General features: G+C 47.2%; 1 protein-coding gene across 2 annotated transcripts in view; it reads right to left on the bottom strand.

The window, feature by feature from the left end:
* Positions 1-2,729: 2,729 nt before the first annotated feature.
* FBXO42 (F-box protein 42) overlaps positions 2,730-27,491 on the bottom strand; it is a 111,117-nt gene continuing 86,355 nt past the window's right edge. For both annotated transcript variants that reach the window (XM_081575053.1, XM_081575052.1), the window contains exons 5-10: positions 12,153-12,306; positions 11,217-11,327; positions 9,371-9,467; positions 8,832-8,888; positions 8,041-8,157; positions 2,730-7,549 (exon numbers count right to left, since the gene is read on the bottom strand). In XM_081575053.1, the coding sequence (XP_081431179.1) occupies positions 6,434-7,549; positions 8,041-8,157; positions 8,832-8,888; positions 9,371-9,467; positions 11,217-11,327; positions 12,153-12,306 (1,652 nt within the window). In that variant the 3' untranslated portion in view covers positions 2,730-6,433. The remainder of the gene's footprint in view (positions 7,550-8,040; positions 8,158-8,831; positions 8,889-9,370; positions 9,468-11,216; positions 11,328-12,152; positions 12,307-27,491) is intronic.

The following is a 27,491-nucleotide window of genomic DNA, read 5'->3' as shown; positions in this document are numbered from 1 at the left end:
AAGGGTTAAAAGGGCAGAGGTCCTGGGGTCTCACTCTTGCTCTGACCCGTAAAGCAGCTCCGTCGTCTCCTCCCATGGACTTTATCAGTCTCTGCCTGAATACTTCCATCAATAGTGAAATCAACAGAAAACGGCAAAATTCTGTAAAGCAATTATCCTTCAATAAAAAATAATTAAAAAAAAAAAACTAGTGAACCATCACCTCACAAAGAACCACAGACATGCTGGACTGCTCCTCTCCACGGTATAATATAGGGAGGAGGGGAGACAAACCACAGCCCCTCTGGCACCATCCCAAGCCGGCCAGCCTGCCGGATTTCGGGGGCTGCTCACCGCCGGGCCTTCCCCAGGTTCCCCCGGTGGGGGCGACGTGGGGCGTAAGCTCAGGGTAGTGACAACACGTGCAAGGCGGTGGTCTCCTGTCTGCGTCGGGGATTCCCGAACACCCTCCCTCCCGTTGGACGGCCTGTGGAGCCCCGCGGAGCAGGAAGGACAGTGTGGTGTCGCCCTTTTGCGGGCTGGGTGCTGTGGTTCAGACCCAGACGGGCACAGGCCTCTGGCCCTTCAGCACCCAGGGGCGGGGCGGGGAGGGGGCTGCGCTGGGACCCCCACAGGCCGGGGGAAGCCGCGCTCTGCGCTGAGCTGAGCTCTCACCGAAGATTTCTCCCCAGACTGGCGCATGCCCTCCTCTCTGTCCCACACAGCCTCTGACTCGGGGTCACTCATGCTGCCATCTGCAGGCTCCGACCCTCCTGAGCTGAGGCCTGCTCCCCCCCAGTTACTGCGGCCCTTGGCCGGGATGGACTGAGTTAGGAAGCTGGCGGGAAGCCTTATGGGACTGACCTGCCCTGAAAGCCAGGTCTTCACCAGGACCACCAATCACCACGGGCACCCTACCCACCGAACACCACCTCCTCTAGGACATCCTCTAGTCTGAGTATCCAGGCAATGCTAGAATTCCTCCAGTGATGCCACACTGGTTCCAAGCCTTACATAGAGCTCTGACTGCGTTAAGTTCTCCCCAACAACCCTTCTCGAGAGCTTCTACCTACTGACCTTGTTGAGCCCAACAAGGAGCTATAAGAGCAACAGCCATAAGGAGCAAGCCTACCCACCAGTGAGGGCAAGTGCGGCAGCATCCAGAACCACCATCCCACCGCCCACCACCAGCAAATCACAGAACCACCATCCCACCGCCCACCACCAGCAAATCACAGAACCACCATCCCACCGCCCACCACCAGCAAATCACAGAACCACCATCCCACCGCCCACCACCAGCAAATCACAGAACCACCATCCCACCGCCCACCACCAGCAAATCACAGAACCACCATCCCACCGCCCACCACCAGCAAATCACAGAACCACCATCCCACCGCCCACCACCAGCAAATCACAGAACCACCATCCCACCGCCCACCACCAGCAAATCACAGAACCACCATCCCACCGCCCACCACCAGCAAATCACAGAACCACCATCCCACCGCCCACCACCAGCAAATCACAGAACCACCATCCCACCGCCCACCACCAGCAAATCACAGAACCACCATTCCACCGCCCACCACCAGCAAATCACAGAACCACCATTCCACCGCCCACCACCAGCAAATCACAGAACCACCATTCCACCGCCCACCACCAGCAAATCAGCGACCTGAGACCCTTCCATACACCATGGTCCAGTTTGCCAGCTGCCTCAAAGAATGGAAAACACAACAGACACCATCAGACCACATGCTGTGAAGACACGGGAAAGTTTCATCCTGCAGCTTGGGAAACAGATGGGCAGGCAGGATGGGAGCTGCAGGCTCACAGCACCCTAATCTGAGACAAGGTCGATCCTCAGTATGAGCTGCATGAAAACACAGTGGCGCTTGGCGCAGACACCCAGGAGTGTAAGAAACAACCGGCAGACCAAAGAAGAAGGTCCAAAGGGGACCAAACTGACCAAACTGCTGAGCCCATTCTGACCTGACGGATGGCAGCAAAGGGAGACCAAACTGCTGAGCCCATTCTGACCTGACGGATGGCAGCAGCTGCTACGCTCTGTTCTTGAGGCCAAAAGCCTCAGAGGTTCTCATGGGGACAGGTTACGAGATGACTCAGACAGCTGCGGACGTGCATAACCCTTAGTCCGGGGCGTGATCCTAACACTTTACACACTGTGGCCAGCACGTTCCTTCAAGATCACATCTTTTCTTCAAGGGCTAATTATTAACTGCCAGTCCAGCACTGGGCCAGTGCTTTTCACATACAACTTCCAGTTAATCCTCATGATCCTATAAAAATAGAAACAACTAGATCTATAAACGAGGAAACCGGTATGCAAGGGTGAGCAGCAAACAGGGGACAGCAGGGTGGGCCACAGGGCTTCAGGCCCCCAACCCCATTCCAGTGCTGTTTCTAGAGCCCGAGGCCCCTCATCTTTGCTGAGGAGGCCAGTGATGGCGCAGACGTCACCCTGGTCCCTGGGTGTGCGCTCCAGGCTCGTCAGCTCTCTGCGGCCCCACTGCAGGGTGGCCCTGCGCGTGTGAAACTCTGTGCCCTTCAAGCACGCAGGAGAGAGCTGCTCTATCGGGACAGGACGTCCTCGGGGGCGGGCAGCCTCCCTGGAGGACGAGCACCACCTCCCAAGTACGTTGCTTCTAACTCCAATCTCCAACTGCTCTTCATCACAGCTTGCTTTCTTGCTTTTTTTACTAATGAAACAGTTAAGACAATTCGGTCCATTTTGTTTTATTTGTTAAATCGCTAAAAAGTCATCAGGGGAAAACATTAACAAAAAATAAAATCAACAAGAGATTTAAATATCAATGAAATCAAATCCACTTTTCATTCCTACACCATTATGTGTATCCAGTGATCGTCTCAGGGAAAGCCACCCAGGACCCCTGAGTCGCACGGGAAACGTCAGTCGCAGCACCAGCTTCGTCAGGGCACAGCACGCGTGCGCTGACGTGAACCCTGGTTGTGGGGGGTGGAGAGAGCGAGCAGAGAGCACAGCGGCCCCGACGCCTAAGGGTCGCTTTCATCTGACAACAGACATGGTGGAGGGGCCGCCAATAGCTGGCGACCATGCAGAACACGCCTTCTGCAGTTCATGGGGAGGCTGCCTGGGGCGCAGGCCTGGAAGGCCGGCTGCCTTGCCCCTGGGTGTGTTCAGATCCTCCCCACTGACCTGTGCACTGGTAAGAGACCACAGATAATGCCAAGCAGAGCACGTCACCATGCCAGGATCACCACAAGGACAAGGACAGACCAACCAACCAACCAGGAATGGCACTCTGAAGGGGAAGGAAAGAAGCGAAGCAGAAGCAAACCCAGAAAGATCAAGTGAAATGAAAGGGAACCATCCCCTTGTTCTCCATCAACTGGTGGCTTTCTGTCCTCCGAAGTCAAGACTTGAGCTGCTTTTCCTTCTTCTTCCTCTTCTTTTAAAGAGTTTCAACATAGTTCCTAGGATAGTTTATGGTTTCAGCTCTTGATATAAAACTCAAATGTTAAAACCAAATCAATCTGTAGAGGGCTGGGAGGAAAGTAAACCCAGTATTGCTTTACAACTAAAATTTAAGCTTGTTCTGACATCAAATTTGTGCTCCCAAAGTGCAGGGTGGGTGCAGTGGGGAGGGGGTGGTTTCTGGAACCCACCACCAAAGCACAGAAGCAGGGCGGAAACATAAGCAAAAATACAGAGCCCCCTCTGCCGCACAGCCTGCAAAACGAGGAAACAGGAAGGTCTGTTCAGAAGGAAAGGAAGAGACTCAAACTCTCATGAAGTCAACAGGGTGGCCGGCCAAGTCAACGTGAGGGCGCGGGGCTGCCAAAGGCACACCTGCAGGAACGGAAGGGGTTAAAGCTTCAAGTAGAAACAAAATGAATCTTAAATACTCAAATACTGATAAATATTTACTTTAGGTGCTCCTGAGGGTTTAAAAAAATATCTTGTCTCAGTTTCCTCAGTGAATTTTAAGACAAAATTGGCATCACGTCAAAACCGGAGCTGTGGTTCAATCGGGTCTGAGTGAAGCGTCCGCGGTGCCGCGGAAACGGCCACCTCGGGTGGGGTGCCCGGAGCCCCCCACGCGTGGCTTCCCCAGGCCGAGGAGACGACCACCTGGGCTGTGCTGCGCCGCTCTCCCCGGACACACGACCACAGTGCCCACCAGACACCGGGGCCAACGCCGCGGGAGCAGCGGAGGCAGCGCCTTCTCAAAGGAGCTGTCAACAGACAGTCTGGCTCCCAGCGGCACGGGTGATCCTGGGACGTCACGGAGTTCCCAGGAGCCAGGTTCCTTTCTACGAGAATCATCAGCTCTGCGGCCTGCCTACTTGGGGACAGTAGAAGGAATCGAAAGGTTAGCAGCTGGTTTAGGAAGGCCACAGACAAAGGGAAAGATCACCAAGTTGAGATTCAGAACTTTCAGGCTTCCAAATACTTTATATTTAAGTAGGAACTGAGTGAGTTTGGAGGCACTGTCCATGCACAGATGCAACGTCATAAACAAGGTTCAGCAATAGCAGTAACGCCAAAATTGCTAATCTTCTAGGCTAGTTTTCTCTTGCGAATGAGGACCCCCGCACAATCTAACGGTCTTTGCCAAAGAAGGCCTGGCAACGGGCCCAGAGTAGAGAGTCTGGAAAGCCAAGTGCTGAGCTGTGAGCAGCTGGACACCATGGTGAGCAGGCACGTGGTAGTTTCCTCGTCGGAGGGAGCGCGGAGCGGCCTCTGGAACACACACCCCTCCCCATGAGCTGGCCCTTTCCTGGGCTTGGCACTGAAGGCGCTTTCCCACCAAGACCACATTGTAAAAGCTGATGGCTAGGGGAAAGGATTTAACATGATGTAACAGGAGACAACACACTTATCAGACAGGCTGCTGAGAGCTGGCTGGGCGCCAGGACCCAGGCCCAGCTGCAGCAGGCTGGGGCTTGGGAAACGCTGACAAGAAAAAGGGGAGCGTAGGGCTGAGAGATGAACTCAAAACCTGCAGGCAAAAGAACGCTCTTCTCCTGATGAGAAATCTCCAAAACGATCCATGCTTAAGTGGTGCCAATGTATGTTTGTCCAGGTTATGGTTTAGAGACTGGTAACTTATAATTTCCTCTGTCAACCCCCCGCCCCACCAACATTGCTCTGGTTGGAACTGTTATCTCAGAAATGACATGAAAGTGAAAACCCAAGCCTTGTTTGGGCAACAGGTGAAGAAGACAAAGAAAGAGCCGCCCCCGAGGTCAGCCAGGCTTCAGAGAACCCAAGCACCAGTCAGCAGCCTAACAGAAGAACGCATGCCACCAACAAGGGTGAAATCGTTCCCCAAGGAACCGCTATTCCAAGATCAATTCCCACAACTATAAACGTGGCTGGGTGTGTCCAATGTGCTTTGGAAATAAAAAGAAGCCCACAGTACCTTTTGACGCTTCAAGGATTTCTCATGATACCGTTATCTCAGAACTCCCTGCTGGTCCCCTAGCAACTCGAGAAAAGGGGTTTCAGAAATATTTCTAAGAGATTTCTCTGGACACCCAAACTTAGTAAAAGCAAGAAAGGTGTTAGGGCTTAAAAAAATTTCACATATTAAAGAAAAAGAGGGCGAGGGAGGGAGGAGGGAGAACAGCAGCTGTAAACAGAAAAGGGGGCCTCTGAGGGTCAGGTTTTAAGGGAAAGAAAAAGAGAACAAATACGGTTTTGGAAACTGCGATGAAATATGATTATTAGAAAATTCCACAATCAGACACCAGAGTGTTTTCTAACACACGGAGGGAGCACGCAAACAGGTGCTTCTGCGTGAACGTTGTTTCCCGATGACCCTGGCACAGACGTGGAGTAGATCCCCGCTGGGTAACTTTCCTCGGTCCCAACGGGCAGAAGAGGGCTGGGCAGAGGCCATCACTGCAGAGAGCAGCGGTCACAGGTCCTCTGCGGGCGGAGAGCAGACGTCTACACGTCACGTTACCTGCCAGCACCGAAGCCTGTGAATCTGAAACCTCTCCTCGGGCATTTCACCCGCGCCCTCTCTCTCTCTAACTCTGAGAAGGCCAAACAGGACTTACAGCTGGCTCTTCAGGTTCTGTAGGAAGGTCCTGGTGTTAATCTGTTCCCTAAATTCTTGGTCTAGTTACCAGTAAAGTAGAAAAAGGCGGCAGAGCCTCTGCTAAAACACAGCAACAATTTTATCTGAACCAGGACGGAGCTCTCTCCCTCTCTGTGAGCAGAGTTGGCTATATAATATATCTTTATAGATTTATATAATTTTTTTTTCTTAATGGAGATTTGGTCCCAGCCTGGAGTGAGTGAGGCTGGGAATTGGGGTTTGGTTTATGAGAGTAATTTTGTCCTTTGTTTTCTCAATTCTCAGTCCAAATGCTTGCACGCTGGAAAATTCCAAATTAAAAGCCACAGAAAGGGGAAAGGTTTTAGAACATATTATCTCTTTGCTCGGACAAAGTACAAGGCGTTTGTTTTTGGATAGTACTTCACATTCTGTTTCTTGTCCATGAGTCCTCCAAATATGATGAGTTCACCTCTGCCTTGTACCACTGTATGCAGACTGGTTTCGGGAGGTCCGACCACAGAGCTGCTATTAAATACTTTCCACTTGACGCGCCCCTGCTCCTTGGTGTCCTTGATGTCCAGCACGTACATCTGCATGGGCTTGCAGTTCATGCTCTGGTACAAGGGCTTGCCCACGTTCAGGGACTGCGGGGGGTGGTGGCCCAGGCGGCGGGCGATGGGGGGCAGGGCGTGTCCGTCCCCCTGCGCGGGTCCCGGGCGGGGGACGGGCACTGCTTCTCCGCTGCCCAGGTTCTGGCTCCCAGGGGAGCCTGGAGAAGACCCCAGGGGAGGGCTTAGTGCTGCGGAGGCGGGGGGGCCTTTGGACGACATCGCTTTGATGGCTTCCAGGCTGCGGCGCAGGGCACCTGGGGAGACGGCTCCTGCGAGGGCGCTGGCCACGTGCGGTGGGGTGTGCACACCGTTCGTCTGCTCAGGAGGGTGTCGCAAGCCTCCCCCCGCTGTCCTGCTGTCCACGCCATCCATGTGATTGCTACTGGAAGCAGGTTTCAGGTCCCAGTTCAGATCTATTGACCCTAATCTTAGATCTTTCTGATCGGGGAGTGATCCTCGTCGAGGGGCCAGAGAGAGCCCCATTTTTAGGTCGTATCCTTCAGTGGTGGACGGGGTGCTCGGAGACACAGCCTGCACAGGGCTGTCCAAGGAAGAGCCACTTACAGCTGCCGATCCTGGAGATAAACTCCCACCATTCAGGATGGGCGAGCCATCGCCCCTGGCTGGGGAAAGGCTTCCTTCTCGGGAACTTGAGGGGGTCTGCCTTTGTGCTCTGGGCCGCAGCGTTCCCCAGCGGCCGTTAACACAGGGAGCTTCATCCATACTCCTTACCGGAGACTGCGAGCGGTATTCTCGGGTTTCGGGAACCAGGGCTGGAGGGGTGGCACTGATAGGTGATGGGCGGGAGTTCAAGCTGGGGCTGAGCGGCGCTCGCCCACTAGGCGCCTGGCTGAAGACCACGACACACTGCCCGACCTGGAAGACAGAAGACCTGCGCTCGGTTCTGATCGTTCATGTAACATCAAACATCTTACCATGAGCGTCGGGGACGGGCCAGGCACTCTGTGGCATTCTGAGATCCCTACAAAGATGAAAAGAATACAGTCTGCCCTCTAGGCTAGATGGGACACTTTGTTGCTATAGTGAGACGTGCTATCCTCTGAATTGTGTCTACAGAGGAGGGGTAAAGGGAAGAATCCAGTATTTGTGTGGGGGACCTGGGGCAAGTTTTACAGACAGAGATGCTTAAAGCTGGGGCTTAAAGGATGGGTGGGCCCCACGTAAGCTTTCCGTCCAGTGGCTCATGTATGAGAGAAATGCCTGAAGGGCTGCAGGCAGTGTCCACCGCTTTGGTGACATCAAGGTGTTTTCAATTTCCACACAAAGTTGCTTAGCAATCTGATGAGTCAATCTGGCTTTAGAGCTCAGGGCCTCTCCCCCTGCTGGCCCGTCGGCTCCGCACTCACCCGGCAAGCTGGATGGCACCACAGTTCTGGGGCCCCATGGTCCTCGTTCTCCACCTTGAGCGGCTGCCAGGCCCAGGGGCCTGAGTCCATGTGCAGCAACCAGGCGTCTTTGAACAGCTGCAAGGGAAGCGCCGGCAGCAGGGCTCAGGTGCGGCACAGGCTGCCGACCACAGATGCAGAGCCGCGGTCGCCAAGCTGCGCCGTTCATCACAGAGTGTGTGAGCACTTCAGAAAAAGGAGTGAACGCCGGCCATTCGTTCACTCATGTATGACCACTGGCCGGGCACATGAAACTGTACTTGGGACCCCATGAATCAACTTTATGTGGTTTTGAATTTTGCTTGTGGTTTTGTGTGTGTGTGTGTGTGTGTGTGTTTTTACATTGATAGAAAGGGTGGTAGATAAGACATATCCAGAATGTCTGAATCTGCATTTTTAAATAAATTTCAAGTGAATTCTGGCCACTATCAATTTACTTTTCTCTCTCACTCCTCTTTGTAAACAATGACAGCAGCAAACCTTATCGCCTAAAGACTCGGTGGGAGTAGGGAGACTACAGATAGGAATATTCAAGAGATAAATGTCTCTAATGAACAGCGTTCCCCCTTCTCCCCAGAAGAGTGGAGAAAAGGGCCAGAAAATACAGAGGCTATATATCCAAAGTAGAAAAGGTATTTTCTAAATGAAAATGCTACAGAAATAGCCTTGCAGTTTTATAAGGTGAGACAGGGGAAGCAGGTTCTGAAAGCTCAGCAGCGTGTGCATGGGAACGCCACACCAGCCATACTCACAGCATTGGGACCGCCACACCCTCCAAGGATTAAAATAGTTGCATCATCTATGACGATCTGGGAGAGGAAGAAATTTAAAATAAACCTACAAAGACACAGATGTCTGACCTCTGATACCTCAGTGATAAATGAAAATAAGTCTAGTAGGCTCCCAAATGAGAGTATTCTATTCACCATAAGCTCCCCTGTCCCCCAAACCACGTCAGTTCTGATCTTTGTAAACAAACTACTGATGATTCACCTGAATGAATTCTTTGTTGATTAAATACTATTAACACAAGAGTGCCAACCATATAAAACGCAGGGGTCTCTCAAAAAATAAAAAAGCAAAGTAAATGCTTTGGGGACAGGCACAATATAAAGCCAACAAAAATAATTATAACCCATTAGAAGTTGAAAAATAAATGCCAGCAAAAGAGAATGGTAAATTCTCTTTGGCTTGCATGTGCTGGCATCTTACCTGACTCCCTCCTCCCTCTCCTGTCCTAACTGAAAGATGCTACAGTGTTTGCTGAATAGTTATTTTAACTCCTGAGCACCTGAGACTGGCCGCCTCGAGGATGAGGACTGGGCCCGGAGATGCTGGGCTTGGACCATGCCCACTGCTCGAGGTCCAGGACCCAGACGTCGCTGCTCCTGTAAGATAAGGACACGAGAATGCAGGAACCAGGCGCTCCAAGGGGCCACGAGAGCCGATATTAAGGAAGTCACACTCATCAGGACGTCTCCCACAATGCCACGCTCACAGTTAGCACTGAACCACATGTTCTTCCCCTCGTTTCCCTGGAAAGGAGACTTTCAAACCTTTGCTCTTTCCATTGACCCATAAGGCCGCAGTTGAGTCACATCTGTAGCCAAACAGTAACTGAAGTAAGAGTTACTTAATTGGTGATAGCAGGAAAGAGCTACCCAGTTGTGATATAGTCTTTCAAAGGCAAAACCCACAAGGGAGAGACCAAAATTATTCCAAAGGCAGTTCTGTCACTGTCAGGAGATGAAGATTTATCGACTTTGGCTACAAAAGGTCATTTCACCATGGTTAATGGAAGCTGCAGCTTTTGTGTCAAGGACAGATTGCCACCTTCAGCCCTCAAGGGACCAGTATGGCAAGGACAGACTCCTCCATGGCAGTCTCTGTTTTATGGTCCCCTCTCCAAGGCCATTTATTCACCCATGGGGACACAGGAGTAACGACCCCAGCACCTTAAGCCCTAAACCCTCTAACCCGGAGGGTAGAGCTCACACACTCCACTCCACGAGTGTTTTCAAATAAGAAGATGCAGAGAACCCTGAGGAAGAAGAGGGTCGGGAATGGAATGGTTTTACTGCTGACGGCTCATCAACATCTATTTTAAAACGCAGGTAAAACGACCACTCCTGCTGCTAATGCCAAAGCAGATGAAGTACTCCAGACAGACTGCTCCGGCCTGAGCTGCAGGGCCGCGGGGAGGAGGAGACCGCCTCACGGAGGGCGTCAGGTCGGGCACAGTTTTCTTGCTCCGACCCATTCTCCCAACTCGTGCCATTTGGGCAGTGAACCACCTCCCTCCTTCTCTGGAGCTCCAAGGGCCACGAGCTGGGCCCTAAGGAGAGCAAGGAGAGGTTCTCTGCTTCCTGGAAGGTGGCCTTCCGAGGGCACAGGCAGAGACAGATGAGGTGGAGGCCCCGTCGGAACCTGACCCCACTGAACTAAACCACATACCGGACAACACAGATTCTACAGAGCCCTGATTTTTTTTTTTTGGCATTTCAAAAACGAGCTTTATTTTAAAATTAAAGACACACTGAAAACAAACACTTTTTACAATTTATATCAAACACTTAAAATATTATCTAGGAATGCTCAACATTAATTCTTAATTCAAGGTAATTACATTCATAGAATGCATCTTGGTGCCAGGCAATATGGGGTTGACAAATCTAATATTTCATATCAGCTTAACCATTAATCCTTGCTAAAATTCAGTGATTATGATTTAACTTTATAAGGTTAAGCAAGTCTTCCAGGCAATACTCTCATATAACCTTTTCAAATACAAACATTTATACCAGCAAGGCAATTATTAAAACATATATAAATTATGCTGAGGGGCTTGATTAAAAGGTTGTCTATATAGAGATGCACCTCACCTTAGAAAGCACATATGCACAAAAACATTTAATCGAATATAAGATGCCACAGCCCTGGTTTTATGGAGCAAGTTTCTCAATTTATTGGTCTGTGACTAGAACCAAAAAATGGAACACCAGGGTGAGATAACTGACTGAATTAATCAGAACCATGCTCAGGGATCTTGACCCTGACTAGTTCACTTTTCTGCCCTAGCTGAGGTTTCCAGGAGCATTTATCTTCAGGGTGACAGCAAGCTAACCAAACGTACTTACATCTGCCGGGATCCTAGGGAGCCACCAAAGACGATCATTTTATCATCTATCACACAAGAGGAATGCCCAGCCATGGGAGGTGGGCCGTGGGTGGTCACAATGCAGTTCCACCTAATACAGAGAGACGGGGGGAAGTCAAGAAGTCAGCACGTCTGCTTCTGGCCTTCTGTGTTTAAGACGGATGACAGGAAGCAGGCCTCCATCTAAGATGACAATCCTATCACCTTCAGTAGAGAAACTGTTAGACAATAAATGGAGGGTGGCACAAGGTACTTATGCCTTTTCTACGGATCTGCTGAAGTTCTCGTCACTCGGCCTCCCAGTGTGTAAGGCTCAGACGCGGACTGGAGAGATGAGAAAAGGATGGCAGGCCCTCCACCACGGCTCCTGAGCTCCTTCAGCCTAGCTTGCTGAAGGAGCACTGCCTGCTGCTCCTTTCTACAGGCCTGATTTTTTGATCAGTAGCAGCTGCCAAGAGCCCTGTACTGAGTAGCTGAAGAGTCCATCACAAGGAAACAGGGGTGACTGTCATTTTAAAAAGACAAGTTTGTACAACAAGTGGGAGTCAGTCTGGGGTCAGAGCAGGCGGTGTCCTCTGGATCCACAGCACTCCCAGGGCGCTGGCAGCCAAAGCTGAAGAGCTCTCTAGTCTTCAACTGGCTCATTCATTTTTCTTGGAAGAGGAACACATGTCTTCCACCTTTTCTCTTTGGAATACGCATGCTTAACTTCAAGTTTTAGGGAGGGTCCTGTAAACCCTCTGAAACTGCAGGCAAAATCTGTGCATATGTAAAAAAAAATTTATTTTTCTGGGAGGAGTCCAAAGCTTTCAAGAGATTCTCAAAGAGATTTCTGGACACACACAAAAAGACAAGGAATCCAGTCATTTTAAACCTTCCTACTCCAGATTGAAAGGATCTTATCTTTGTGGCTTACCAGTTTTTAGAGGGTGAATAAGTATGTATTTCATCAAAGAACCTCTCTGGTTGGTGTAGGGGGTAAGGGCTTGGCCGTGTCCAGCCACCAAACAGCACCAGCAGGTCCTTGTATACAACCAGAGTCGCTCCAGCTTTGGGGGAGGGATAGGACCCTGGAAGAAGCCAACAAGAGCATGGTTAGGATCAGGGCGTCACGACAAGCCGCAGGCAGGTGGTCTACAGATCACCTTCTCCTGACAGAGTGACAAGGTAGGAACCAATACTACAAAGCACCAGGGAGAGGAGGAGACAGAGCTGGGTTTGCAGGTCAGAGAGGAAAGCATCGCCAATTTACCCTTCTTTCATAATGGAAGCAGAGAGACCTGAGTGAGCACAGCTCCCCAGCCTCCCGCAGACTCCGTCACTTAGCTTGCTCGCCTAAAATTAGGGATAAGAGTATGTATTTCATAAGGTTGCTTTGTGTTAGTAAATAGTATATTCAAAGCAGCGAGCACAATGCTGGGCACACAGCTGTTACTCAGTAAATGCTGACTCTGTCCATCCCTTCAATAAGCTTAACAGAGATCATAGAGGAAAGCATGTACAGGATCCAAGGAGGAGCATGTACAGAGGCTAGACACAACTTAAAAATAACTGCTACCAAACACAGTAAAAGGGAAGGCAGAATGCAGTTCTTCTTTGTCCTGTAAGTCAAATGTTAACGAGTGACCTCTGGGCCCCCAGCTCTGGGCCTCACTAGCACACACGGAAGCAGGTTCTCAAGGCTCCACATGAAAGCCTTCCAAGGACACTGCAGCCAAGAGTGGCTCCTAAGGCCCTCCAGGCTGGACCTCTGAGCTATTCTGATAGAATTTCAGAGCAACAGAAATCTGGATTATACTGGAAAACTTTAGGGATAGCACATGTCCCATAGAAGCATCACTTTTCTGAGCTTTCTGTCTTTGAAACAACTGCTAGTTAGTTCTCCAAATCCCTTACTGGATGCCACCTGCAGTTTGCTTAAGACAAAGCAATTTGTCCCACTCAGCTATCAGTAAATACCGGAACATTAAAAAGTACTTTTGTTGTTGTTAAAGCTACAGGATCTATTTTTCAAAGGAAATCTTACGCAGAAAAGACTCTCAGCAGTATATTAACCTGATAGCAGGTGAGGTGCTCCCATTTACATGGACAGCTTGGTCTGCCCCTTAGCAAGGGCTCCCGGGAGCATGGTTTGAAAAGCCCTGCGCAGACTGCGTTACTGCTGTGGACTACACAGTTCTGAGGTTGAGAAGGTGGAGACGGGGACTGTCTTCCAGGGGATTCAGCTTAGCTGCGGGAGCCCCTGGTGGCCCAGTGGTCAGGACCATGTGCTTCCACTGCCTGGGGCCCAGGTTCGCTCCCAGGCCAAACAGTGAGGCAGCGACCAAGGTCCCCTCAGAGAGCAGACACGGAAACACACAAAACAGAATGTTTAAGGTACTTTAAGCAGTTTGTATTAAAAATGTTTACGTGCATATGCTTTGAATCCTAAACTCCATTTCTAGGGATTAATCTCATGAGAAAGCTGCGCGAATGAACAAAGGAGAGACACAAGGATGCTTCTTTGCAGTGTTTAAAGAGAACAAGGAATAGCCATGTAAGACAGTGGTTGTGAGAATTAAATGACTTAAATCATATAAGGCATTTTGAACAGTGCCTGTTGTTATCATTGCTAGAGCAAATTAATATGAAGGTCACACCAGGCCAATTAGCCAGAGACATCTAACAGAACTGCTTTCTACATGGCACAAAGCTTATGAGAACAGAACTGAACTATCGCACATATTTCACTATTACAAAGTGGTTAGAGTATTCCTGGCAGAGTAACTATTTAGCTCAAGAAAGTACAACAGAAATAAACTGGTAACTGATGCTTCATGATATGAAAGGGAGGTCACCCCAAGTCCCAGGGAGGTAAATACACTGAATCACGATTTGGAAACGATAGTTCACGCGGTGCGCCTGGCCAGGGTTCGCTCCTTCACATGTACTGTGTGTTTCCTGTAAGACCGTTTGAAATAAACGACCAACGTGTTACGAGGCGACGCAGACCAGCGTTCACCAAGGCTGGTTCAAAGAGATTACAAATGCAGTATAAGAATACAGGCCTCTCTGAGGGACAAACTAGTCATAGAATTAAAAAGAGAGTGTTTGTAAAACATAATGACAAGTAAAATCAAACCCTGAAATGACTTCTCAAATATGACCTTTAAGAAAGCCAAAATATTTCCCTCTTCTTAATCAAAGCAATAGGAGAGTCCCCTCATCAGCGTCTGTTTTCTGTCTAAAACGGAAGCTTTAATTTCAGCGTCTGACCACCTTCACAGCTCTGCAGGGTCACATGAACAAGGTAAACGATGCTTCTCCACCTCGACTCAGAGACGGGGGGAGGGCACAGAATTCAACGACACAACCTCCACACAGTTCAGCAACAACAGGGCAGACAGCGTGGCATCAAGTTTTCTGTGACTCAATCGTGCATGTTTACAAGATCTGTCGCAAACTGGACGATAACCCTATATGCGAGACAGAATAAGAGACACAGATGCATAGAACAATTTTATGGACTCTGAGGGAGAAGGTGAGGGTGGGACGTTCTGGGAGAATAGCATTGAAACATGTATATTATCATATGTGAAACAGAACACCATTCCATGTTCGATGCATGAGACAAAGGCTCAGGGCCGGGGCAATGGGATGACCCAGAGGGATGGGATGGGGAGGGAGGTGGGTGGGGGGTCCAGGAAGGGGAACACATGTAAACCCATGCCTGATTCATGTCAATGTATGGCAAAAACTATTACAATATTGTAAAGTAATTAGCCCCCAACTAAAATAAATAAATTTATTAAAAAAAATAAAATAAAATTCTTATTACTTGAAGAATTCAGTATTGTGACTTTGCCAAGAGCCCCTAATTTTATCATGTTCGAAATTTTCAAATTACATAACTTTACTTGTTGCTTTAAAGTCCCAAGAAAAGCAAGCAATTTAAAGAGTAGTATTTAAAAAAAAAAAAAGTAGTATTTACAAATTTAATTAAAAAAAAAAAAACCCACAACACAAGACCATACATTATTAGACAAGGAAAATAACTTTTATATAGACTAGCCCTCAATAAAATATTAGGTCCTAAACTTTGAAGAACCGTACCTAGGAGCAAGCAATTCATTCCATACAGTAGCTAGAATGGTATCACGTTGTTTAATATATTTTCATGAAAACATACTTATGACATTGCAGGCGGAATGAGCCACTGGAAACCTGGTACAATATACGGTAGTATGACAACAGAAGACCTTCCATGGTTAAAAGGCTCCTCATCAAACTTATAAATGAAGGTTTTCTACTCTTTAGGATACTCCTTGGCCTGTCTTTAAAACATGAGGCCACTGGGCCTCTAGACAGTATAAATATTATTGTATCACAAAAGTGGAGAAAGAAAGGGTGTCACTCCAAGTAGGTTTTCATCGAGCACCACCACAGGACCAAATATGCCCACATCAAACTTAGACAAAAACGCTACTTAAGCCTATTCCTCCCAGAGGCGATAGTTATCCTCAAGACTTCTTTCCCCAAATACCAAAAGCCTCTAATCGCACAGCAGATACGATCAATGGAGCAAATTTCAAAACAAGCCAAAAAGGCATTTGTGGGAAACCGGATGATCAGATAGGCACCCTACACACAGAACTAACACTCCCTAAAATCACTAACTGGCTCAGATGTTTCCCAAGGTTCCCATGAAATCAGAAGAAATTTTCACATATGAGAGACAGTGATAGAATTACAAGGCCCTCTCATTTACTTCTGCAAAGAGGATGGGAAAGCAGTGAAACAATGCCAAATTCTGGTTTGGTTACTACCCCACTTTCCCACGGCTGTAGCTTCAATTCGTGTACAACCCAGCACTAGAAGAGAAGCTCAACTGTTTGATACAACAGGAAATAAGCACTTTGTTTAACTGGGGGGTGTCTGCATTTTATGCAGACTAAACAGTTATCTTACCTCTCAATACTAAGACCACTATTTCTTGATATTACTAGTTTATTATTAAGATGTTAAAGTTCAGTTCAGTCGCTCAGTCATGCCTGAGTCTTAGCGACTCCATGGACTACAGCACGCCAGGCCTCCCTGTCCATCACCAACTCCCGGGGTTTACTCAAACTCATGCCCATTGAGTCGGTGATGCCATCCAACCATCTCATCCTCTGTCATCCCCTTCTCCTCCCACCTTCAATCTTTCCCAGCATCAGGGTCTTTTCCAGTGAGTTGGCTCTTCGCATCAGGTGGCCAAACTATTGGAGTTTCAGCTTCAGCACAGTCCTTCCAATGAATATTTAGGACTGATGTGCTTCAGGATGGACTGGTTTGATCTCACTGTAGTCCAAAGGACTCTCAGGAGTCTTCTCCAACACCACAGTTGAAAAGTATCAATTCTTCGGTGCTCAGCTTTCTTCACCGTCCAACTCTCACATCCATACATGACTACTGAAAAAACCATAGCTTTGACTAGACAGACCTTTGTTGCCAAAGTAATGTCTCTGCTTTTTAATATGCTGTCTAGGTTGGTCATAACTTTCCTTCCAAGGAGAAAGTGTCTTTTAATTTTATGGCTGCAGTCACCATCTGCAGTGATTTTGGAGCCCAAAAAAACAGTCTGTCACTGTTTCCATTCTTTCCGCATCTGTTTGCCATGAAGTGATGGGACCGGATGCCATGATCTTAGTTTCCTGAGTGTTGACTTTTAAGCCAACTTTTTCACTCTCCTCTTTCACTTTCATCAAGAGGCTCTTTAGTTCTTCTTTGCTTTCTGCCATAAGTGTGGTGTCATCTGCATATCTGAGGTTATTGATATTTCTCCCAGCAATCTTGATTCTAGCTTGTGCTTCATCCAGCCCGGCATTTCTCATGATGTACTCTGCATGTAAGTTAAATAAGCAGGGTGACAATATACAGCCTTGACGTACTCCTTTCCTGATTTGCAGCCAATCTGTTGTTCCATGTCCAGTTCTAACTCTTGCTTCTTGACCTGCGTACAGATTTCTCAGGAGTCAGGTGAAGTGGTCTGGTATTCCCATCGCTTTAAGAATCTTCCACAGTTTGTTGTGATCCACACAGTCGAAGAATTTGGCGTAGTCAATAAAGCAGAAATAGATGTTTTTCTGGAACTCTCATGCTTTTTTGATGATCCAACGGATATTGGCAATTTGATCTCTAGTTCCTCTGCCTTTTCTAAATCCAGCTTGAACATCTGGAAGTTCACGGTTCACATACTGTTGAAGCCTGGCTTGGAGAATTTTGAGCATCACTCTGCTAACGTGTGAGATGAATGCAACTGTGCAGTAGTTTGAGCATTCTTTGGCATTGCCTTTCTTTGGGATTGGAATAAAAACTGACCTTTTTCAGTCCTGTGGCCACAGCTGAGTTTTCCAAACTTGCTGGCATATTGAGTGCAGCACTTTCATAGCATCATCTTTTAGGATTTGAAATAGCTCAACTGGAATTCCATCACCTCCACTAGCTTTGTTCGTAGTGATGCTTCCTTAGGCCCACTTGATTTTGCATTCCAGGATGCCTGGCTCTAGGTGAGTGATCACACTGCTGAGGTTACCTGGGTCGTGAAGATCTTTTCTGTACAGTTCTTCTGTGTATTCTTGTCACCTCTTCTTAATATCTTCTGCTTCTGTTAGGTCCATACCATTTCTGTCCTTTATTGTGCCCATCTTTGCATGAAATGTTCCCTTGGTATCTCTAATTTTTTTGAAGAGATCTCTAGTCGTTCCCATTCTATTGTTTTCCTCTATTTCTTTGCATTGATCACTGAGGAAGGCATTCTTATCTCTCCTTGCTATTCTTTGGAACTCTGCATTCAGATGGGTATATCTTCCTTTTCTCCTTTCCTTTTCCCTTCTCTTCTTTTCACAGCTATTTATAAGGCCTCCTCAGACAACCATTTTGCCTTTTTGCATTTCTTTCTCTTGGGGATGGTCTTGATCACTGCCTCCTGTGAACCTCCGTTCACAGTTCTTCAGGCACTCTGTCTATCAGATCTAATCCCTTGAATCTATTTGTCACTTCCACTGTATAATCGTAAGGGATTTGATTTAGGTCATACTTTGATGGTCTAGTGGTTTTCCCTACTTTCTTCAATTTAAGTGTGAATTTGGCAATAAGGAGTTCATGATCTGAGCCACAGTCAGCTCCTGGTCTTGTTTTTGCTGACTGTATAGAGCTTCTCCATCTTTGGCTGCAAAGAATACAATCAATCTGATTTCTGTATTGACCATCTGGTGATGTTCACGTGTAGAGTCTTCTCTTGTGTTGGAAGAGGGTGTTTGCTATGACCAGTGCGTTCTCTTGGCAGAACTCTGTCAGCCTTTGCCCTGCTTCATTCTGTACTCCAAGGCCAAACTTGCCCATTACTCCAGGTATCTCTTGACTTCCTACTTTTGCATTCCAGTCCCTTATAATGAAAAGGACATCTTTTTTGGATGATAGCTCTAGAAGGTCTTGTAGGTCTTCATCGAACCGTTCAATTTCAGCTTCTTCAGCATGACTGGTCGGGGCATAGACTTGGATTACCATGATATTGAATGGTTTGCCTTGGAAACGAACAGAGATCATTCTGTCATTTTTGAGATTGCATCCAAGTACTGCATTTTGGACTTTTTTGTTGACTATGATGGCTACTCCATTTCTTCTAAGGGATTCTTGCCCACAGTAGTAGATATAATGGTCATCTGAGTTAAATTCACCCATTCCAGTCCATTTTAGTTTGCTGATTCCTAAAATGTCGATGTTCACTCTTGCCATCTCCTGTTTGACCACTTCCAATTTGCCTTGATTCATGGACCTAACATTCCAGGTTCCTGTGCAATATTGCTCTTTACAGATGGATCACAGCCATCACAGCATCAGACCTTGGTTTCATCATCAGTCACAACCACAACTGGGTGTTGTTTTTGGTTTGGCTCCGTCTCTTCATTCTTTTTGGAGTTATTTCTCCGCTGATCTCCGTAGCATATTGGGTACCTACCGACCTGGGGAGTTCATCTATCAGTGTCCTGTCTTTTTGCCTTTTCATACTGTTCATGAGGTTCTCAAGGCAAGAATACTGAAGTGGTTTGCCATTCCCTTCTCCAGTGGACCACATTCTGTCAGACCTCTCCACCATGACCCGTCCGTCTTGGGTGGCCCTACAAAGCATGGCTCATAGTTTCATTGAGTTAGACAAGGCTGTGGTCCACGTGATCAGACTGGTTAGTTTTCTGCGACTGTAGTTTTCATTCTCTCTGCCCTCTGATGGAGAAGAATAAGAGGCTTATGGAGGCTTCCTGATGGGAGAGACTGACTGAGGAGGAAACTGGGTCTTGTTCTGATGGGCAGGACCATGCTTCAGTTCAGTTTAGTCGCTCAGTCATGTCCGACTCTTTGTGACCCCATGGACTGCAGCATGCCAGGCCTCTCTGTCCATCACCATCTCCTGGAGTTTACTCAAACTCATGCCCACTGAGTCGGTGATGCCATCCAACCATCTCATCCTCTGTTGTCCCCTTCTCCTCCTACCTTCAATCTTTCCCAGCATCAGGGTCTTTTCCAATGAGTCAGTTCTTCGCATCAGGTGGCCAAAGTATTGGAGTCTCAGCTTCAACATCAGTCCTTCTGATGAATATTCAGGACTGATTTTCTTTAGGATGGACTGGTTGGATCTCCTTGCAGTCCAAGGGACTCCCAAAGGGCCATGCTTAGTAAATCTTTAATCCAATTTTCTGTCGATGGGCGGGGCTGTGTTCCCTCCCCGTTATTTACCTGGGGCCAAACTATGGTGGAGGTAATGAAGATAATAGCGACCTCCTTCAAAAGGTCCCATGCAGGCAATGCCGCACTCAGTGCCCCCGACCCTGCAGCAAGGCACTACCAACCCAGGCCTCTGCTGGAGATTCCTGGACACTCAGGGCAAGTCTGGGTCAGTCCCTGTGGGGTCACTGCTCCTTTCTCCTGGGTCCTGGTGCGCACAGGGTTCTGTCTGTGCCCGCCAAGAGTCTGTGTCCCTCGTCCTGCGTAAGTTCTGGCGGCTCTATGGTGGGGTTAATGGCGACCTCCTCCAAGAGGGCTTATGCCACACCCAGGTCTGCTGCACCCAGAGCCCCTGCCCCTGCCCCTGCAGCAGGCCACTGCTGACCCCGACCTCCTCAGGAGACACTCAGATACAGTTCTGTTTCAGTCTCTGTGGGGTCTCTGGGTCCTGGTGCGCACAGGTATGTTTGAGCCCTCTGAGTGTCTCTGGCCGGTATGGGGTTTGATTCTAAATGTTAAAGTTACCATTCCCCTACAGCTGTAGTTTTCAAACTTCAGTTGTGTCAGAAGTAGCTGAAGGACTTGTTACAATGCAGCTTGCTGGGACCCACTTTGAGTTTCCTGTTTAGGAGGTACGGGGTACGGTCCATGAAGTTGCATTTCTAACAAGTTCCCCAGTGATACTGATGTTTGATGACTAGACTTTGAGAACTATGTTGCAGAGAGTTTAATCTTCAGGTGAACCTGTTAGATCAGTGGTCCCCAACTTTTCTGGCACCAGGGACTGGTTTCATGGAAATAAAAGACAGTTTCCCCAAGGACTGGGGTGTGGGGTGGTTCCTGTGCGCGTTGCTTCTATCATTACCACGTCCGCTCCACCTCAGATCATCAGGCATCGGCCCCTGGAATCTGGGCACTCCTGGAGTTAGATGATGCTCCAGTACGACCTTAAAAGGCCACATGGTCCTCCTCTTGCCCTTCTCCCCAGTTTAGACGATTTTCCTGAACACTGACTCTAACCAGACTTTGTTCTGTGTATGAACTCTGTGTATGACTCCACGAACAAGGGTCCAACCTAGGTTTTCCCTGACAAGTGCTTTGATTAAAGGGGTGCTGAAAGGAACTACTTTAACATTTTCAATATATAAACATTTCCCTGGTCATCCTCATCTGCATGTTACTGAACCTACGCTCTGCAAAAGAAACGGAAAAAAATTATTCCACTTAACTGCTTTCAGACGAATCACTTTCAGACTTATTTACAGCAACATAAATGACTTGCTAATAGCTCTCCATGACTATGGAAATAGATCCAATACTAGGAGTTCGGTGCTTATAAGAGGTAAAGTTTGAAAACAAGAAAACTGTGAGTATGAAGAGTTTTACTCTGAGACCTACTAGCACGCCCGTGAGTCCGGAAGAAAAGCACCGGACCGAAGAACCTCCACTTTGCTCATGGAATGCTCTGGTATATGATTTGCTTTTTTAAAAACGGGGACATGGTCTACATTGCTTTTTAACTGGCAGTCAAAAACTTTTCCCTGGATGCTTTCAAACAATTTTATTTTACAGTAAAGATGCCAAAGGGGACATTCACCGAATGAATAATGGGACTGAGGTTTGAGGTCATACTCTCCATCTCATATTAATAACTCTTCACGCGCACTCACTTTCTCAGGGTAGGTCCAATGAGAGGCGTTCACTCACAGCTCCACGTGACGTTCACCTGTCCTTCCCACACAAAATTGGCCTTGAGGGCAAAACAAGACCAGACAGACCAGATTAACCAACAACCCTACCTCATGGCTTCTTTTGTGTGGGTGCTTGTCTGTGGTAGTGAGAAGCTTGAGTTGGTGTGTGTGTAGGGGTGGTGGGAAAGATGAATTTTGCTGATAAGACCCAAGTTGGGTCTTGGGAAGCAGACCAAGCCGTTGGTGAACAGAGCCGTCACTATGGTAGTGTGTGAAGTCACTGACCTTGGTAGCAAGAGTCAGAGGTCCGTTTCCCAGAACATCATATTAGCATCGGAATCAGAAAACCTACAGGGCACAGGAAGCTAGGCTGGCACTTATAACTTAGGAGGCAGGAATCTCTTTGAAGGAAAACTACTGGAGTTATAATTTAACTGCGTGTATCTCTAAACAGGTTTGAGGGAACTTCCCTGGTGGTCCAGTGACTAAGAATCCACCTTCCAATGCAGAGGATGTGGGTTTAATCCTTGGTCGGGAACGAAAGATCCCACATGCTGAGAGGCAACTGAGCCCATGTGCCACAAATAATAAACAGCCGAAAACAAATAAGTAAAAGCAAACAAAACTCCTTCTTCTAAAAAAAAATAAAATAAAATAAATAAATAAACAAATGGGTTTGCTTTTATAGGTAAAACTTTGTGAGCAGAACAAGGAAGGTATGTTTCATGGTTTTATGGTTTGAGGAAGGAGGAGAAAAAAGGGAACTTGAGAAGAACACAGCCTATGCACATAGAGGCTGCGCAGGCTACAAACAACCGACGCACATAGAGGCTGCGCAGGCTACAAACACCTCGAAGACAAACAACTGTTCAGAATGGGCTCCAAAGTATAAAGCCAGGACCACAGAGGGTCTGTTTGCAACAGATAGATCAGTTTCTCTTCAGCTGATGAAAATGTTTCCAATTTAACTTCAACATGGCCAATAATAATTACACCAAAATTACTTAATATTTAGATGTCCAGGAAGATACAAAACTATAATGCTCATTTTAAAGAACGAAACTTTAAATATAAATTTACTCTTTGGCAAAGTCACTGCAAAACCCCTGAACTCCTGCTTTCCAAGACTTGGTTCCAGCCAACTGTGCTCCTTAATTCAGTCTAAAGTAGGCATTTCAATTGGTCACCAAGGACATGGTACTGGATATAAAGGAACTGAATTCTTCTAGATGTGGCTTTCTTCAGGACCTCTGCCAGCACATCCCTCCCCATGCTGGGCTAAAGACCCTCCTAGAGGAGGAAGAGGTGAATGGAAAGGGATGTCCTGTATCCAGCCTCAATCTTAGTATATGCTGTATTTAGTATAGTGCTGAAATGATCCATTTAGAGCCTCCCAATAAGCTAAGTGTTATTATATTTAGCCTAGAGGATGGGAACTATTTCTTATGAAAATGCTTGTGGAACTGAACCCATTCATGGAAGCCAAATGGTTATGGATCCCTCAGGGGTTGGGATGAGACCTAGCTCCAGTTAGTCACAACCTCCCGGGAGGCCTTTCAGCTGGGGAAAGGCCAAACGCTTCTTTGGTTTGGGTGTTCCCTTCACACTGCTTTTTTTTTTTTTTTTGCTTTTCCTATTTTATTCTTCAATTGTATCATGGTCAGAAAGTTACTATTTGATATCAAAATAACTCACTAATATTAGACAAAGCTAAAGCTTGTCTGGATCTCAAGCTTCAGGACACACATCTTCATTATTGCAATTATACCCACATCTTTAACAACATCACCCATTGGGTCATTTACAGAACATCCAAAACAAGAGGGACTTTTGTAATGGGCATGAGAAAATTTCAGATCCTGTATAACTGTATATGCTATGGCTTCCCTGGTGGCTCAGGTGGTAAAGAATCTGCCTGCAATACAAGAGACCTGGGTTCTATCCCTGGGTTGGGAAGATACCCTGGAGAAGGGATAGGCTGCCCACTCCAGTATTCTTTGGCTTCCCTGGTGGCTCAGCTGGTAAAGAATCCGCCTGCAACGCGGGAGACCTGGATTCTCTCCCTGGGTTGGGAAGATCCCCTGGAGAAGGGAAAGGCTACCCACTCCGGTATTCTGGCCTGGAGAATTACATGGACTGTGTAGTCCTTGGGGTCACAAAGAGTCGGACATGACTGAGTGACTTTCACTCACTCTCTCATAACTATATATGCTATAGGCATGAATAAAAAGAAATTTCCAGTTTTCACTTCTAAATAAACCCACATGAAAGACCACGTGATAAATAGGGCAGCACTTATCAGCTAAAAATTAACATGAAAACTAGTAATAGTTCCCTGTTTCTATTTCAAGTAGTCTTTTGATTCAGTTTCTGGGGAAGGAGACAAGGTCCGGTATCTGAATTTAACCTGGTAGCTTGCTAACTGCAGTTCTGATGGCAGGTGTGTGGGCCCTTTTAAGTGGCTCTGTTTAGAAGTGAAAACAATGCTGCGACTCATAAAGTTTCTGGCCTGGTGTCAAAACAGGACAATCTTAGTCTGGCAGGAGCAAGCTGAACTGAGATATGGTATGAACGCATTTCTTCTCCCTCGGGGGACCAGAGTTTACCCAGGTCTGTGCTACATAGATTTCCCCACTCTTCTGTCCACCAGGAGAGAGTGTACATCCACTTTAGAAAGCATGTATGCTGGAAAAGCCCAGGACCTGAGCTTTATACATAAAGAGAAAGGGTGCCCTCCTCTTCGAGGGGCGCCCACGGGCTCTGCTCCCCTTCGCATCTCCAAGGCCACCGCAGATCCAGGCTGCTCCAGGGAAAAGCCCAGGACCTGAGCTTTATACATAAACAGAAAGGGCGCCCTCCTCTCCGAGGGGCGCCCATGGGCTCTGCTCCCCTTCGCATCTCCGAGGCCACCGCAGATCCAGGCTGCTCCAGGACTGCGCGGGGCTAGAGCAGAGGAGGAGAGGCCGCCGAGGCCGCCGCCGGCTCAAAGGAGATCAACCAGGAACGGGCCTGTGAAGCGGGAAGGACCTGATACAACAAAGAATTTAAGGTGGTCTCCTAGGCAACACCCTACACCTTGTTCATAATGACTGGTGCGTCTAGGCGGTATCTGGGCCCTGGATGCCTTCCTCCTATGAAAACAAAACACTGGAGCTGGAGATTCAAATATTTCAGAGTCCTTTTAAGCAAAAGCATAGAACCTTAATAAAACAACTGGTCTTTAAAAAAAAACCAATTATAATCAGGAATTCTGCCACAGTCCAGTGGTTAGGACTTGGTGCTTTCACTGCCAGGGCCGGGGTTCAATTTCTGGTCGGGGAACTAAGATTCTGCAAGCCACACAGTGTGGACAAGTAAAACTGTGACCAGAATCCTATTTCATTAGTTTACTACTGTTCTCCTCATAAATCATATTTTCTTTTAAAACCCATCCATCCATGTAAGTCCTGGCTGTATATACATTTTATAAGTTAAACACCTCCATCTACTTTCTTTATAGTTCTTTATATTTTCTTTGTATTGATTTATTTATTGTCATATAGACCTTGCTGCTGTTCACACCTATAGCTGCAGTACTCAGAACAGCATTGGGCATAAATACTCAATTAATGGACTTCCCTAGTGGCTCAGATGGTAAAGCGGCTGCCTGCAATGCAGGAGACCCAGGTTCAATCCCTGGGTTGGGAAGATACCCTGGAGAAGGAAATGGCAACCCACTCCAGTATGCTTGCCTAGAATTCCATGGACAGAGCAGCCTCGTAGGCTACAGCCCATTGGGTTGCAAAGAGTTGGACACAACTGAGCGACTTCACTTTCACTCAATTAATAAAGGCATGAAAATGAACAAAGAGATGAATGCATCACTTTTCAAGCTTTGGGAACTTAAGGATAACTTATGACCACTCTACTTCTTACCTAGTACTTCTGTGAACACACATATAAAGGTGTCTGCTCAATCAGCTTGGATATTCCCGCTCCATCTGTGTGTTGGATTGTATATAATATGAACAAAAACTATGAAAGGTAGATAGTACCATGTCTACCTTAAAGGTGAGGCAAGTGAAATGTTAAACAACCTAAGGTCATCCAGTTACTAAGCAACCTTAGCGTGAAGAGATCAGATACAAACCTGTTTGCTCGGCACAAAAGCCATGCTCTTAACAGTACTACCAACAAGCTTCCCTTCCTCCAACAACACGTTCCTTCCATTACTTTAGCTCCTGAGGCCTTAATAATACATACACCTTTACCACTAGCTGAGTGATCTTTCCTCCTCAAACCTCTAAAATACTTAGTTATGTCATCTTATCCTCCTTCTTAGAGCAGGACTAAGTGAATACAGAACTCTCTGGGTACTTACTGCATCTAGAATATTCCTTAATGTTGACAAGGAGATCTTAAGTAAGAAATGAGTGCGTATGTCCACAAACTTATATAAGAATGTTGACTCCAGCTATATTCAAAGTGGAAATAACCCAAACAGCCATCAACAGAACAATGAGTTCAAAAACAGGTGCTATATTTATGTTATGGAATACTCATAGCAATGAAAAGGAACAAACCACTAATAGATGCAACCTATGGATGAATCTAAAAAAAAAAAAAAAATCAAGCTGAATCTCAGAAACAATCTCTTAGAAGTCAGAACGGTGGTTGCCTCTGTGGGGAGTGGTACTGACAGGAAAGGGACACAGTGGAATTTTATGAAGTGACAGAAATATTTCGCATCTTGCTCTATGATCACAAGGCTGTATACGTGAGTGGGGCACTTAAGATTTATTTGTTTTCCTATATGTAAATTGTCTCAATGTATTAAGAAAGAAAAAATGGCTGATGTCGAAGCTAATGTTACACTACTGCCCCTTGACATCACCCACTGCTTTTACCAGTAAACAGAAACACCAGCCATCCACTGTCAGAATTAGAATTCATTATGGAGGTGTTTGACTGCACATTCCTCATTTAATATCTAATCACTGTAATATATACAGAGTAATTAGATATTATTTATATATATATATATATATATAAAATAGCAAGAGACATTTTAGGACTGGGCAATGGGGTTTCAGGAAGCTTACTAAAATTGGAAGAGGATGCAAAAAAGGAACACAGTGTAAAAGCCAACAAACCACACCCAAAACCTATGGCCCATAATCACTTTCAAGAGAACCATGGGAAAGAGAATTATCAGGGACACTACTGTTGTCACCCAGGGTTCTTGGCCTTCCTCAATCAACAGAAAGTGACTGGAGACCAGATAAGAAACTCAGGCAAGACTTTGCTGGGGCCTGAGGAAGCGGGTCGGGTGAGAACAGGCAACAGATTCCCCTGCCGGCCCACTGGCCGAGGGTGGGTCGGGGTGCGGGCGGGGGTGTACAGGGTCTGGCCAGAGGGGCGGCTTAGGTGTCCTGCCTGCCCTCTGGAGCCGCTGTATGCCGGGGTGTCCTCAGTACCCTGCTGTTGCTCCCACACCCTATTTGGCTCCTGGCTCTTCAGAAGCGGCGGTGGGTTGGTGCTTTCTTTGATTTTCTGCAGCTTTTGTCCCGAGTTTGCTCCAACTGAGCAGCTATTTTTAGTCTGTCCCATGCAGTTCCCGTGCACTTCACTGCTGGAGGAGAGGTTGGTCCCGGCGCAAGCACCACGGCCAAGCGAACCAGGCCCCAGCCAGTCTCACTACTTCTTTGATAAGCAGAATCAATGAACGTTCAAGAGTTCATCTCCCAAAGAAAAGATGAGAGGTAGCTTCTGAGCTTTGAAAGGATAGTTTCCCAGAATTCAGGTTGATATTTTTAAGTTAATAAATGACCAAACACAGCTCTCGC

The sequence above is a fragment of the Giraffa tippelskirchi genome, chromosome 3 (assembly GCF_054371585.1).
Source record: "Giraffa tippelskirchi isolate mGirTip1 chromosome 3, T2T-mGirTip1v1.2.pri, whole genome shotgun sequence".
In the NCBI taxonomy this organism is placed as follows: Eukaryota; Metazoa; Chordata; class Mammalia; order Artiodactyla; family Giraffidae; genus Giraffa; species Giraffa tippelskirchi.
The sequence above is the reverse complement of the archived record's forward strand: the minus strand, read 5'-3'. Positions and strand labels throughout refer to the sequence as shown.